Source organism: Myzus persicae, unplaced genomic scaffold (assembly GCF_001856785.1).
Source record: "Myzus persicae strain clone G006 unplaced genomic scaffold, MPER_G0061.0, whole genome shotgun sequence".
Classification (NCBI taxonomy): domain Eukaryota; kingdom Metazoa; phylum Arthropoda; class Insecta; order Hemiptera; family Aphididae; genus Myzus; species Myzus persicae.
This window is the reverse complement of record NW_019104322.1, coordinates 345,980-361,289: the sequence shown is the minus strand read 5'-3', so window position 1 is coordinate 361,289 and position 15,310 is coordinate 345,980. Positions and strand designations below refer to the sequence as shown.

At 30.5% G+C, this 15,310-nt stretch overlaps 2 protein-coding genes across 9 annotated transcripts in view; one reads left to right on the top strand and one right to left on the bottom strand.

Annotated features, from left to right (window-relative positions):
* The window catches only part of LOC111041153 (sushi, von Willebrand factor type A, EGF and pentraxin domain-containing protein 1), a 65,300-nt gene extending 63,621 nt beyond the window's left edge, over window positions 1–1,679 (top strand). For 7 of the 8 annotated variants that reach the window (XM_022325344.1, XM_022325345.1, XM_022325346.1 and 4 more), the window contains one exon: window positions 461–1,679. In XM_022325344.1, the coding sequence (XP_022181036.1) occupies window positions 461–672 (212 nt within the window). In that variant the 3' untranslated portion in view covers window positions 673–1,679. The remainder of the gene's footprint in view (window positions 1–460) is intronic. The other variant, XR_002605289.1, reaches the window with a different exon arrangement.
* Window positions 1,680–13,178: 11,499 nt separating this feature from the next.
* The window catches only part of LOC111041165 (homeobox protein CDX-4-like), a 37,229-nt gene continuing 35,097 nt past the window's right edge, over window positions 13,179–15,310 (bottom strand). Inside the window, exon 3 of the mRNA XM_022325364.1 lies at window positions 13,179–13,852. Within this exon, the coding sequence (XP_022181056.1) occupies window positions 13,706–13,852 (147 nt within the window). The 3' untranslated portion in view covers window positions 13,179–13,705. The remainder of the gene's footprint in view (window positions 13,853–15,310) is intronic.

Here is a 15,310-nt window from a genome sequence, read left to right as displayed (position 1 = left end):
TATTTCACTTTACATACCAAACATCTGCACAAATTTATAAAACGCTTACATTTCAAACAGATTTGATTGAAAAATGACCACAATTATGTAAATACAAAATATGGGTAGAGCATAACATTTAAACACGAAAATGAATCATTTGAATTGCAGTCGTATACTCGTATGCATGCGAAAAAATAAATGTAGTTACCTAAAAATAACGAGTAGGTATATTATACTATAACATACTTTAGCAACGCCCAAATCGATTGCTAAACCTACCTGGAAGATCGATTCGTTTTTGGCACTTAATTTCTCGGCACCCGATAACAATGCTATTGTGTCATTACAAATAATTTATCAACGCTTAATATATACGTCTCGGTGGCCACACGTTCGTTTTTCAAAATAATAACGATTTCGAAGTCGCTCTTCACACCCGGTGCCCGAACCGGCCGACTGTATTTCCTCTTGTTCGCAGGTGTTCAAGCCTGCCCATACCCGGGAACGGTGATACGGGGCCGCATGTCCACCGTCAAGTTTTACTACGCCATCGGGGACGTGATCACTTTCAGCTGCGACGAGAATTTGAAAATCAAGGGAGCCCCCGTGCTGCGGTGCCTCAAACACGGGAAATGGTCCAATTCCATACCGACGTGTGTGTCCAGGAACGAGACTCAGCGGACACAGTAGACCCACGCGTTTTCGTCACCCCGCAGCAGACAGTATAATATTATACCCGCCGACACGTTATTTTAAAGTTATATTATTTTATAATATTTCACACGACGATCCGTGAAATAGTCACGATCGTTTGTATATTATTGTCCATTACAATTATTATTATTATTTTTTTTTTTTTGGATCTCCTAAATATCGTTTGGGTCGTAAAATGTTTACCCTACGCCGTGTTCCTAACCTAACCGAACGTTACTACCTATAGTAATAATGATATTAGTAAAGCTCACAAAACCCTAAAAAATGTATACCGAGCGCCGGAACATGTTTTCAGCAAAGTGCGAGCATTATTGACGATTCGTCCCAAAACAGAAATGTCGAACGGTGTCCGAATACGATAAATTATAAATTATAATATTTAAATAACTGGCGAGGAAATCCAATACAAATCAATTGCGTTTACGATTTATTACTAAAACGGTTATGACACAAGTCGTAACCAACAGCTGGTTCAACTCGATGTCACGTGGTGGTGGTGGGTGGGCAGAGCCGTCTGTTTTCATCCACCTCGAGGGAGAATTCGTGTACGCTCCGGAAATTCATTATTAGTTTGTTTATTAGTACACTCGAACGAGTCACGGTTATGATGCACTCCAATAACGTCACGATTAAACATTTTGTAATTTTTTTTAAATTTTAAACGCGACACTATAATATATTATAATTTGTAATATCCACGAGAAGTTTACAAAACTTGATTTACAAGCAACGTGACAAATGTCTATAAATATAATATGTCTGACGCGTCTTGGTACCCACAACCCACCCTTTCTGTTTGTATAGGAAACATATTATATAGTTTCTCATATATTTATTACATAATATATTACATATTATTATTGACAATAATACCTACATATTGATTTTACCGTTTTCAATATAATATAGAAACGGCGGTGATATGATTTTAGAATCAAATACAAGCAAACAAAAATATATTATCATGTTATTAAAAAAAAAAAACGAAATAACCTTCTAACCCGTAATATTAGTGATACAATTTTCTTAATACGCGTATTTTGATTGTACTCTCATATATAACATTTATATTACATAGTGTTAACTCTCTAGTAGTCAAATCTAATGTTCATTAATTTATTAATTTCATAATCTCATCCATAGTATTTATATAGGTTAACCTATTGTTGTATTAATATCTAGAATATATTATTATTATATTATCATATTTATATATATAATGTAATATATTATGTACACCATATTATTGAACTGTATTTAAAATACCAATAAAGTTAAACGACGTACATATATTCGACTGTTGTTTTGGGATAAAACAGCCTACGGGGGAAAAGGATTTTCGTTTATTATTGCAATACAGCTAATATTTACTATTTTTAAGAGCAATGAGCATGTGGTAGTGATACAAATCCCATTAGCCCACAGCCGCCTTAAAATATTCCAGTAAATCCTCGTGGGACACGCAGTCTACAAGTCTATAATATTATGTTTTTTTTTGAACAGTAAAATATTGTATTATACTTGCGAATCAATAACTGACTGTATAATGTAGCACCTAAATAATATAAAACGGATTGAAAAAAAAATGATTTCTTATTATTTCGTTTTAAAACACGTTTTAAAAAATTATTATCATTATTGTTCTTATTCGGCGTGACGAGAATTATTATCAAAACTATAGTGAAATACATCAAACGATATGACGTAGAATTTTTTCACTGGTGCGATGAATTTATTACAATAATTCTTATTATTCATAAACTAAAATAAAATGTTAAAATATATTACTACCCTCGTACACAGCCGGCGTTTTGTATAGGCAATTTTGATACATGTATGTGTGACAAATCAATGCCATAAATCTCGGCGAAATATAAACAATCATAATTATTATCTCGACGATATTATTATGTTATTAGTTGTTACGTAAGACCGGATTTGTGTGCAGCTAACACCAGTAATATGTGCATTAAAATACTGAAATGTATTTGGATTAAAATGTATTACCATGTACATTTCCAAGTTTTTTTTTGTAAAATTATGCCTTCTGTCACTTAAAATTTGTTTTAACTGTGAAAACACTCGTTCTACGTAATAATTAAGTAGATAGATATTATAATATAGATTGTGGAGTAAAAATATTTGTTCAAAAGTACTAATTAGTACATTTATATAAAAAAAACCGGAAAACGTGCAATTTCATGCAAAATAAAACTTTCTTTAAATTTATCTACATCTCTAGCTTGATTTGATTTTATAGCTTGTTTCTAATTGATTTAGGACACTCCGTAAATATATGCGATGGAAACTGGTCTTAAGTTATTACTTATTATTAATGTAATATCAGATAAACTACATACGTATTAGGTTATGTATATCGCACTTATTATGTTTCGAGTTCTATAAGCTTACCGTTGTAATATTATTTTTTGTTACAACTATTCTATGTCAGGCGAAAGAACTCACCGGCAAAAATTGATTAGTCCTACGCATTCCCAATCGACACCCAGTTGTGAATGGTTCCCACCGGCCGATCATCGGTTAGAGAAAGAAAAATTTCACTGTTGAAAATATATTATGGAACATATTTTACAATGTACGAAAAAGTGTTTTAGTCACGAATATATGCTATGGGCATACCTATGTGGCGTAGACAGTATGGAAACTCGCATTTTCGCGGAAGACCTGCAGTGAGCATAAACCATAACAAGAAGCTCTTTGCGACGACGTGCTTGCATTGCTTGGAATATTATTTTGTTTTTTTTCCTTCTCGCCAAGGACAATCTCAAGAGGATGCCACACCTGCATGTGTTGTCTCTGTCTCAAAAACGTACAACATAGCAAAAACTGTATTGCGCGGGATAGAACCACTCGGGCTGTAGCCCAAGCTAAGTAACCACAGCCAAAGAAGAGCCTAAAGAAGAGAACATTTACTGTGCAACATTGCTTTTATTTTTTAGATATCATAAATACAAAATAGTTATTCAAGTTTGAAATAATGAATTTTTTAATAATTTTTTTTTTGGATTTTTCTTGTACTTGGGATGTCAAATAAATTAAAACAATGTTACAGGGTAGTAAATTTTCTCCTCTTTATAGTGTAAACATTTGGCGAAAAACGTAAACTTATCAGGTTTTTAAAAGTATTATAACATTTTTCTTATTAATGATATCAAGTGAAAACGGTACGATACAACACAGAAAATATTATCTTCTATATTGTGTAAGCTTTTGGTGTCTTTACTAAGACTGAAGACAGAGTGGTTCTATCTTGTACAAGGCAGTTGTTGCTATGTTGTACGTTAGTGAGACGGAGACAACACATGAGGGTGTGTCGTCTTCTTAAGAAGATATGAGCGCAAGTCATGAGTACTTGTATGATGCACAGACAATTTACAATTCTAAAATACTTACTTTTACAAATTAAAACACAATAAAACGCCTATGAAATGCTTTAGATAATAATTTTAAATTTTAATTGTATAAGAGGTAATTTCTCTCTAATGTTATGAATTATTATCATTATTATCATCACTGTGAACGTCAAGTTGCGCGTGGGTGTGCTAAAGAGAGAGAGAAAAAAAATTACTTCCTCTTAATAATATATTATAAATTATATAAATATTTGGTTTACACGCCGTATAGGTATACACTGCATAATTCATATTATGTCAGGAGCATTCCATCGGAAAATCTCGAGACATTTGAATTTACTGTTGGCATTTATTCGGACGGGTAATTTTCTGCGATGCCCTCGTGAACACTGCAGGTTTTCGTTCCACGTAAATATATGCATATATCCCTCATAGTAATGCTGAACGTGACTATACCTACACTTGTATACCTTTGCGTCACGAAGTAAGCAAAGCGCCCGACAAACGTGCGGCTGCATCTCCAGATGATGAATTTCGCAATTTCCGGAACCATTAGGAGGGAACTGTTTAGCGCGGCGGCTCACGGTGTATTGCCGCAGCGAGTTTAAATGGCGTCCGTTTGTGCACGCGCACATAATGGAAACGGAAAACAAACCGACGCCGCCCTCGCCCTCTGCAGCGATCCCGGGCACCGGCGACAGCCACCACGACTTGGCAAACATTTGCCGAGATCACAAACGAAACAAACAGCGGAGGCGCGTGCAAAACAACCAATCGAGTATAATATTATATAGCGACGACGACGACGACGACGACGACGACGACGATTAAACAAACAGCGAAAAAAACCTCTGTGTTGATAATAATAATTATTGTATTAATTTCGGAAACGAATAAATTTGAAAATTATTAATTTAATTAAAAAAGTTGTGCGGAGCGAAGAGGCGAAAAATTATACAAATATTAATAATGATATTGTTGTATTAGACTCTTGTTTTGGGCGGCCGCGGTATTCGAGGCACAAAATCAAAACAGAACCATATAAAAGCGAGGAACTTTCATCGTGCTCGGGTAAAAGTTCGGTTCGTATATAGTATTTAATATTATGGAGACTTTTCAACTGTGTACTTTATGCACACGTGTTGGTCCTATATCATACACTCGTCGCCGTAATACGAGTTTATGAGTTTGGTGTAAAATATTATAATTAAATTCAAGCTCGACTGTCGTAAAGTCATATATTTTAATTTATAATATTACATCAAAATTTATAAAAACACAAACTAAAAAAGCATTATAGTGTTTCTGTATCAATAACAAAGTGCTATTTAATAATACATAACTGCAATCAAATTATATGCAAAATCTGAATCCGACAAAACTGCAATTTCTATAGTTGTTTGACAACTATAGGTAGCCATTATACCTATTATTGAAGTGCAATTATTACAATAAGACGAACACTCGATTCAATTTTACCAAACTTATGAGTTTAAACATTAATTTTGTCTCCTGAAATCTCTGCAGGTGCATCAGCTAATGTTGGTTGACAAAAACAAGTGAAAATAATCTTGTCTTGCCTCGTGGCTCGGACTAAAGTAAATTATGTGCTTGACAAATTTGGTCTGTGGTTTTGGTCAAGCAGGTAGTTACCGTTCTCGGTCAAGCGTTAATAATAAGTGTTATAACGTATTTTTAAGAACATAATATATAAATGCATTTTAATAATAGTTCATAGTTGTATTAGAGTAATGTACACACAACTTCTCATTTTAGGTAAACAATAGGTAATTAAGTATCTATCTGATTTAGGTTATTATATATTAGTATGTTTTAAATTTTAATTGGTTCATTAGGCTATAACATTTTGTGTGCCAAAAGTAAATTTAATTGAACGTCAATGATGTCGTGAAATATTACATAGATGATATTTTTGTTTTTCAAATCGATTATTTTAATAATTTATTTAACATAATGTTATATTTTATATATAAATCATAAATAGTACCTACCTACTTATACACTATTACACTTCAAAATAAATAAATTCAAATAAACCAACTAATTACCATGTACTTTTACGATTAAATATAAGTAGTACAACACATTTATTCTCATAACTTGTTTCAAAAATCTAAAAGTTCTATAGGTACTTTAAAGTAAAAACTTCTGAGTCCAAACTATAAAATTATTTGATGGAATAAAACTTTTTGATGCCGCATTAAAACTATAATGGAACGAAGAGATTCTGTTTAAAATCGTACCCAACAATGTATGTTTTGAAAATTTTACCTATCTGTACATTACTATATACTATCAGTCAGCGTACTCAAGGGGGGGAGGGCAACGGCCTGGAGTCTCTGCCCTATCAACCATTATGTAACAGCAGAAACCTTTAATAATGACGTTCAAGCAGGAAAAAAAATAGGTCATAATAACCGGTTGTCATTATAACCAAAATGACAACAACAACATTTTAACTTCAATACATATTATAATTATTATCATTATTTATTTATGTAATGTATAATATACAAAAAAAGTAAAGATAAAAACATTAAATTATGCACATATTTAAATTAATTAATTCAATTATGATTTTAAAAAATTTGTTATTTTAAATTGAATTTTGCTTGTACAAAAATCAAGCACTCAACTGCACAACGATTACCCGTACACCGACGATAAAATAAATATAAACTGACGACAAAACAACGATGAAATTATCGGTATTATCGGTTGTAATAATACCTTCGATAAAGTAAAGTCATTAATAATGACTCATTATAGATAACATTTTTTTTCCAATATAACCAAAAACAACCGTTATAAGTTATAACATCCGTATAGTCATTACATTATAGACGTCGTAATCGATACAAATTAGTACATACAATATAGGAGTTTTGAGGGGACCTTCAATTTAAGGTAATTACACCCAATATGTCACTACAACCGGTGTCAGTATAAACGGTTTCTATTGTATTATTATTTTTGTTTAAATTTGTATCAAGTTGTAACTTGTATAGACAACTAACTACAAAAGTAAACTAGTCTTAAATTCATATACGTTACAACGGATTAGGTAAGTCTACATGAATAAAAAAAAATGGGTCAGTGGGCACCGCTCCGCAGCTGTACAGTATGTACAGTATGACGAATGGGTCACTGTAATGGATGTGTTAAATTTGTATTCAATGATACCTATATATCATTATACTGGGCTCTGATATCTTGAATCTAAAATGGATCGTGGATAGGTTATGGTTTATGTAAATATGCAGTTATTATTGTGTGCTGGTATTTTGGTTTTCCAAATCAATTATGACAATCTAAAGTTACAAATTTAAGATGATTCTAAACGATGGAAACAATGGTTTGGATTTATTTTAAACTTTTAAAGACTAGATGAAAGAAATTAAGGTACACTAAATCAAAACTTTTAAATATCCTTATAAATATAGGAGTCTCTTGAATTTTAAAATTTAACTAAAATACTAAACGATAATTTGTATTCCTAGTATAACCTAATAATAAATTTAAAACTATACATTTTAAAAATAAAGAAACTTTTTTTGTATTTGAATAAAATAAACAATCTAAACATTTTTTGTAATTAAAGCACGGCATAAATTAAATAAATAATAAGAAATAAAAATTGTAATTAAGTTGAAATAAAGGAATTTGAAGTCTACATTTAACTAACGTAAAATAGTACTTTTTATAAACATTTCTTAAAAATATTTTTTAAATGAAACAACTTTAATAAATATAACGTTAAGTTGCATATTTGGTAATCTTTAAGTACATATCCAATTTAAAATACATTTGTAATAACACAAATCATTACCAACATGGTTAATTTTATTGTAAGTTTTAACAATATTATTGGGACATTTTTTTTTTGTGATATATTGAGCTTTATTAACCTAATGTTTATATTTTTCGTCATTTGCCAACGAATTATTGTTATTGTCGTTACGTTAACACACGTTTTACATTTTCCCCGGTATAAAATGTATGATATTAATAAGGAGCCTTGCGGAGGGCTTTGCAAGGAGCGCAAACTTTGATACATTTTTGAGGATAAGTGGGGTGCAAAATTGTCATCTTGCCAGGAGCGTTACTATATTGCTCGGCCCGGCTCTCTATTAAGACTTTAAGAGGATGCTAAGCGGGCATTTGTTGTCTCAGTCTTACAAGTGCCTGACATACCAAAGTTACTCTCAGCCGATCACGTTTAGCTCTTAGTTTAAAAATTAGAGTGAATCGACCTATTACTTTAGTTGAAGATAAAAACATTATCAGTATTTGTATGAAGGTTTTCTATGATGATTTAGTTTTTAAGTGAGTTATAAGCATTTCATGAATGTTTCATCCGTTTCAAAAAAAAATTTTAGTGTCGTAAAACCCCACAATCAAACACAGCTTATTATTAGGTCCTTTTCATAAAATTATTCAAAATAGGTTTATTCACTATAATTATTTATTGTCGCCAAACGTGATCTGTTGAGCTCGTCTGTATTTCCAATGTCACTTGTAAGACGGGGACGACAAAATATGTCCATATAGCGCCCTCTTGATATTATTTAGTTAGTTCGGTCTTTAGTACCCCGAGTATGAAAATTCTTCGGTAGAGTGCGCCACGTGGTTTACTGACGTAGTAATTATATTATTATCGGTCCGACTACTTACTTGAGCCATAATATTATTATTATTAAACTATGTATTATCGTGATAAATGATATTGTGTAGCAGTTATGTTTCGAGGGCACCTTGAGTCCTACTCTCGTCGTGTACATGTAATAATTACTAATTAGTCTGCGTCGATATAGATACGTAGGTTGTGGACATAATAATATTACCTATGTACACGCAACAGGTACGTATATATCGTCAGTCATCACTCGTTATTGTTTTTTTCGCATCAGGTTTTTTATTGTACAATATACTTGACAACGAAATAACGCATTATTGTGATGGCGAGTTGATACACAGACGGTTTGTTCATTTTTTTCGTTCGACGACGCTGAATGGTTTCCAAGTGAATCACTATAAAGTTTGAACTGTACACAATGGGTTAGGTATGTCGTATGTGACGTGCAAACTACTGATTTTGATATTGGTACCTATTACCTATAGGTACCCGAACTTCCCGAGCAATCTATATTCGTGAATAGCCAGTCCTCGATAATAAACACTATTATAAAAGCATCAACGAATAATTTTATTTTAAAATTGTAATGTTATATGAATACTTGTGCATGATTCTGAGCGGCGTAAAACTTAAATTTAGTTTTTTTCTATGAAGACGTCCACGATACTTACTTCAATATGAAATGATAAAGGTACAGTTGTATAATAATATAATATGCACCTTTCGGTAATATCTTTTCGCCTTTTCGGTCTATCTTCGCACTTGACTGACCAAACGACTATAGGTATACACTTATGGTTTGGCTCTCATGAGTCAATAGGACTACTGCTTAGACTTTTAATCCTCGACGACCACGAGTTAACCAGATTGGGACTGATTGGACTAAAATAATAGAGTTAAGTAGGTAGTGTGACTACTAAACCAAGACCGATAGTATTATATATACTATATAGTATATACACAAGATTACAAGAACCTTTATTATAATGATAACACAAAAAAAAAATAAACAAATAGATTTCCTCTGTCCTTGGTCTCGGCACAAGTCCGTAAGTTGTCTTCGATTCGAAGAAAATTCCTGTTCGTATCGACCCGATGCTTTCAAGTACCTACCTATATTTTACATTTTAGAGCTTGTGCAACCTTAGCTTATCTGCTTCAGAGGTTGGCTACAACGCGATTGAGCATAAAATTCATTTTTTACGACACGATTGAGCAAATTTGTCGGGTTAGGTTAAGTATATCTAAGAATATAGGAATACATGTAAGAGAAAACATACAAGACTCAGCATAAAAAACTTTGCGATATTGTCAATTTCAACTTTGAACTATATTAAACACAAAATATGGTAAGAGCTAAAAAATAATATGATTCCATAGTAGATAATAGTCTAATTTCATAAATCTACTAATTTACTTATTTTTTTATAATTATAATCATAAAAATAACAATACCTGCTGGTTTAAAATTGATAATAATAATAAATTGATAAACCTAAATATCTGTTTCCTACTTGGCTTTGAATATAATATAGTAGGGATTCCGTATTCTTACTGCAGTTTGAATATTGATCAAAAGCTTTTATATACAATTGTAGTTTTTCGATAACATACTCAATAAAGCAGGGCTCGGCTCACAGCTCGTGGCACATTTAAGTTTGGCATCCTAATAATTTATTGGTGTGATATATTAGTGAAAATAATAAATAAATTACAACATTTTGTCTACTTGAATGTGTGCAACGTAACATAAAATATTTCATGCCCAATCGTGTTACTAAAAAAGTATATACTCAATCGTTTTATGCTCAACCGTGCCTTACCGCATTGGTCTAAATTACACATAAATATTGTTATCCGTAGTTAATATTATATTGTACTATTATTTTCTGGCGCTCATACAACAGTACCTATATACGCATTAAAATATGGTTGAATATAATATTGTGTAACAGCAACTTAATTTTATCAAAAATGGAAAGTAATTTTTAGTATATTTTAGCCAGACGTTTAACATTTTATTCTTTATTAGTTATTGCACTGCTCCTATAATTATTGTCCGAGTATTGCAGTACTTTTAATTTGTATTACACTACAAGACATCAGCCTGCTAAATTGTATTTATTTAATTTGTAATTTAAACGAGCAGAATTACAATTGTTTATTTGTGTGATTACTGCGATTGTATAGGTACTACAGGTATTATACCTATATCTATAATAGATAGATTTTACTTACGAGTTGCGACTATTAAGTAACACATACACAAATAATAACAATTTATACATACCAAATGAACCACATCGATGTTAAAATGAACGATTTTAATATAAAGATAAATTAATGAAAAAAATCGGATCTATGTTTAATGTGCACTGTATACATAGACCTTATACTAGTATAAAGTTTATGACTGTACATCGAAATACTTGGAGTTTGAAAGTCTATCTTGTTCTATTGATTGAATGTAAAATTATTTTCATATTCATTTTTTTAACGAACAATAATGGTATACTTATAATATATAGTTAGTTATACATACCATTGTATGTATTATGTTTTGTAGTTATACCTTTGCACGACATAGGTCGTTCAGTGTCGTATACTCGAATATACACTATACAAGGGGTGTATCTGGAATATACCTGGAGGCTATGACTGCACTAGTGCACAATGGCATCTGCAGGGGTGGGAATAGGGCAGGTCTCTTGGCTTTTTTCTGGGTCTGTTATCACAATCATTAAATATTATTTTTTAAATTGAAAATAAAAATGTGATTTTTATAACGCTCATTTATAAAGGTCAGAAATAATATAACTTTCCTTTGATAAATTTATGCGTGGGCGCCGACTGTTGGTGTTCTGCGTTGCTCGAGGACCCCACGACCCATTCCACGGGGTACAGAAATAATAAAACAATACGTATAATATTTATACACTACACTTAAGCACCCAATGAAATTTGAAAAATCCTGCTCCTATGAATTTGTGGCATGTAGTGGTGGGACCAAATACAGTGTTACTCGAGTTAAAAAAAAATTTAATATACACAGATTGTATACAATAGTTTCAAGTTTGTCGTACCAATAGGTAATTGAATAAATTAGAAACATTCAATTTCATAAATAAGCCAAAACTATCAAATCAATGGTAATATTTGTATTTAAAATAACATATCATTTAATTTAATTTAAATTAATGCTGTAAGGTTAAATTTTAACCAACTATCTACCATGTAATTCATAAATAATATTTAATTCTCTACCTATTCTATACCGAGAGAAACGTGTCACAAACAATGCTTTCACACTAATCAGATAGTAAAATAAATATCCCCCTCCCATTTTGTCAAATTCTTACGGACGCTCTTTCTTTTGTAACGAGATAACTAACAAACGGACGGACGGACGGACGGACCCAACTGTAGGGATATAACTGTTCTAGATAATAATACATAGCATTCATTATCTAGGTACCGTGTATGTAAAACAGGGTTTAGGATATAAACAATTGAAACTTATGCTATCAACACATATTATCGATGACGAAAACCATTTGAGTGCTTGGTATATCGATCTAATCTGATCTTAAAGTTTTTTTTAAAAAAAATGTGTTTTTAACAATTTATTCATAATATATTATAATGATGAACTAATGGATACCTACTATATGATTTGAATTTTGAACTATGCAAAATTATATAGCAGTTTCGTTTAATTTCACATAAATGGTCTTACACAAATTAATAAAAGTATTTTTAACGAATAAGTTTCATGCCCTATTTATTTTTATAATACATTAACCAAAATAATTATACAACACTAAAAAAAAAAATCGATAAACAAATGAAATCGCATTTTCCCTTAAATAATAATAATACAATTATAATGATTATAATGATACAAATAATATTTATAATAATAATATAAATAACGATAATAATAATAATAATAGTAATAAATTATACGAATTGAAACATTTCGACACCTAAGAATAAAACATTCACATAATTTATTGTTCAACTCCATTTTTTTAAAACGTTTTAATATTATAATCTTATTTTAAGTTCAACTACTTATATTCGTTCGGATTAAGTCTGCTTAAGTACAATATTATTTACAATCTAGAAATAAAATTCCGAGTGATATACACCTTTTACATGCCACCCAGCTAACGTTCGCCGATAAGTGCAAACACATTCGTCAACTTAATAACAATAATCATCATTATTATACCTTATAATAATAATAATAATAATTATTATTATTATTACCACTATTATTATCATTATTATTCTAATGACGTTGGTAAACAACTGAACCTATATACATACATTACAATCGACATAGGTAGGCGTATACCTATAATAATTATAACACAGTGTTTTCACAATAAGACCTATGAAGGCAAGTACACAAAGGCGACGATTAAAAATATCAACAAATTCGATAAGCTCACTATACATTCGTAAAAATTAAAATTCGAGTAACAGTTAAAACTATTATAATATTATAACGAATGCACTTCGTTCACCAATAATAATAGGGCGGGTATTAAGGTAAAATTAAAATTAAACGATTTCTTTATTATATGTACAGTCAAAAGTGTAACGGTATACTATAAGCGCGCATAATTGAAAATCGGCTAAAATAAAAACATAACTTTTATAATAATAATAATAATAATAATAATAATAATAATAATATGCTAATTTGTAAAATAAAAATAAAATTGTGTTTCAAAAATAAAATAATGAAAAATGTTTTATCGTTTCTCTTAGACGCGATTCAAACTTACAATCTATACATAATATTATAATATTATACAAAACATATGTATAACGTCCGATTTCGTTGTTCCCAAAGTTTTTGGGTTTTTCGATAAGTACATATTATCATTATAATTTATAATAATAATGTTATACCCGTTGAATATCTCATATCGTCGATTTACACGATAATATGATTAAGCCGATCGTTTCACAGGGGCGAACAGCTCTCGATCGAATAATTTGTATCGACGGGCGTCTGGATCAGTTGTTTTGAGTTCTCGTTGATGATCGTCTCTTCTCGTTTTTTGTCGATTTTCCGCTGTTTGGCTCGCCTGTTTTGAAACCATATTTTCACCTGTAATATAATGCATTTCAAAATTATATGACTATTGAACTATAATAGGTATTATCATTGATATTAATCGGTTATATTATTATTATTATTTATTATAGGTACGTAAAAATAAAAATAATATAAAATAAAAAATATATATAAATAGCCCAAGAAATTATAAAAATGTATAACCCAATACCTAAGTACATTGCTGAAAAATAGCGCTGCAACACGATTGCGCAATTTTTCCTTTTTTGACCCGGTTAAATACACCACGATTGCGCAAAAAATTTGGAACACGATTGCGCCCCGATCCCTTTTTACCTGTTAAAATCACAACACCATTGCGCACCAAATGATATGTGTATATACTATATGTCTATATACTATGTATAATAATTTACATACAACTTAAAATAATGTATACATTCAATACATTTTCATATACACGCACTTGAACCATATAACTAGTTATTAGGTCTATGACTTAAACTTATTACCTATTAATAATATAATATCAACAAACAAATAATATTGAGTATATTGACTTTAATATAATTTATAATACTAAATATTTTCGTTTGAAAAAGTGCATTTTGTGAATTTATAATTTGAGTGCATGTAATATGTATAATATGCAAGTTATAAAAAGTATGTATTGTATGTATATTGTATGCATTATTTTATGTTGTATATAAATTATTATTTATAGTATATACTATATACACATATCATTTGGTGCGCAATGGTGTTGTGATTTTAACAGGTAAAAAGGGATCGGGGCGCAATCGTGTTCCAAATTTTTTGCGCAATCGTGGTGTAATTAGTCGGGTTAAAAAAGGAAAATTTGCGCAATCGTGTTGTAGCCGAAAAATAGGTATTTACACCAAATTACACTATTAAATATTAGCAGCGATTTATTTAACGAACAATCGAATTATTATAGTTATTAATAATATCAAACATAATTATAAAACTCACAGTGCATGTTTCAGTGTAAGTACCTATATAATATACTAATATTATTGTATAATTTCTATGCATGTTCTAAATTGTATTTTATTTTATAGGTTGAAGTAATTTAAATGTATATACTATAATATATGTGTGTACACTAACACCTACTAGTGTATCTGAAATACTTATTTTCGTTTGGATGTATCAAATAATACCTCAGCTTTATCCAAAAATACATTTTTTATAATGAACAAAACGTACGAGGTTTAATAGGTATTATTGGAAATCTCATATGTATTCCAAAACCAAAGAAATATTTTGTAAATATACAATATAGTATGGATTATTGTACTTGGTTTGTGAATCACTCTAAAGTCTAAACAGTATACACTATACATATATACCTATAAATATGTATATATTATTACTTTTATCATTATTTATATAATAATATTATATTGCGTAATAGTATAGGTTTATTATATTCACACATGAACTATGAAGTAAGATTTTAGAAGAACC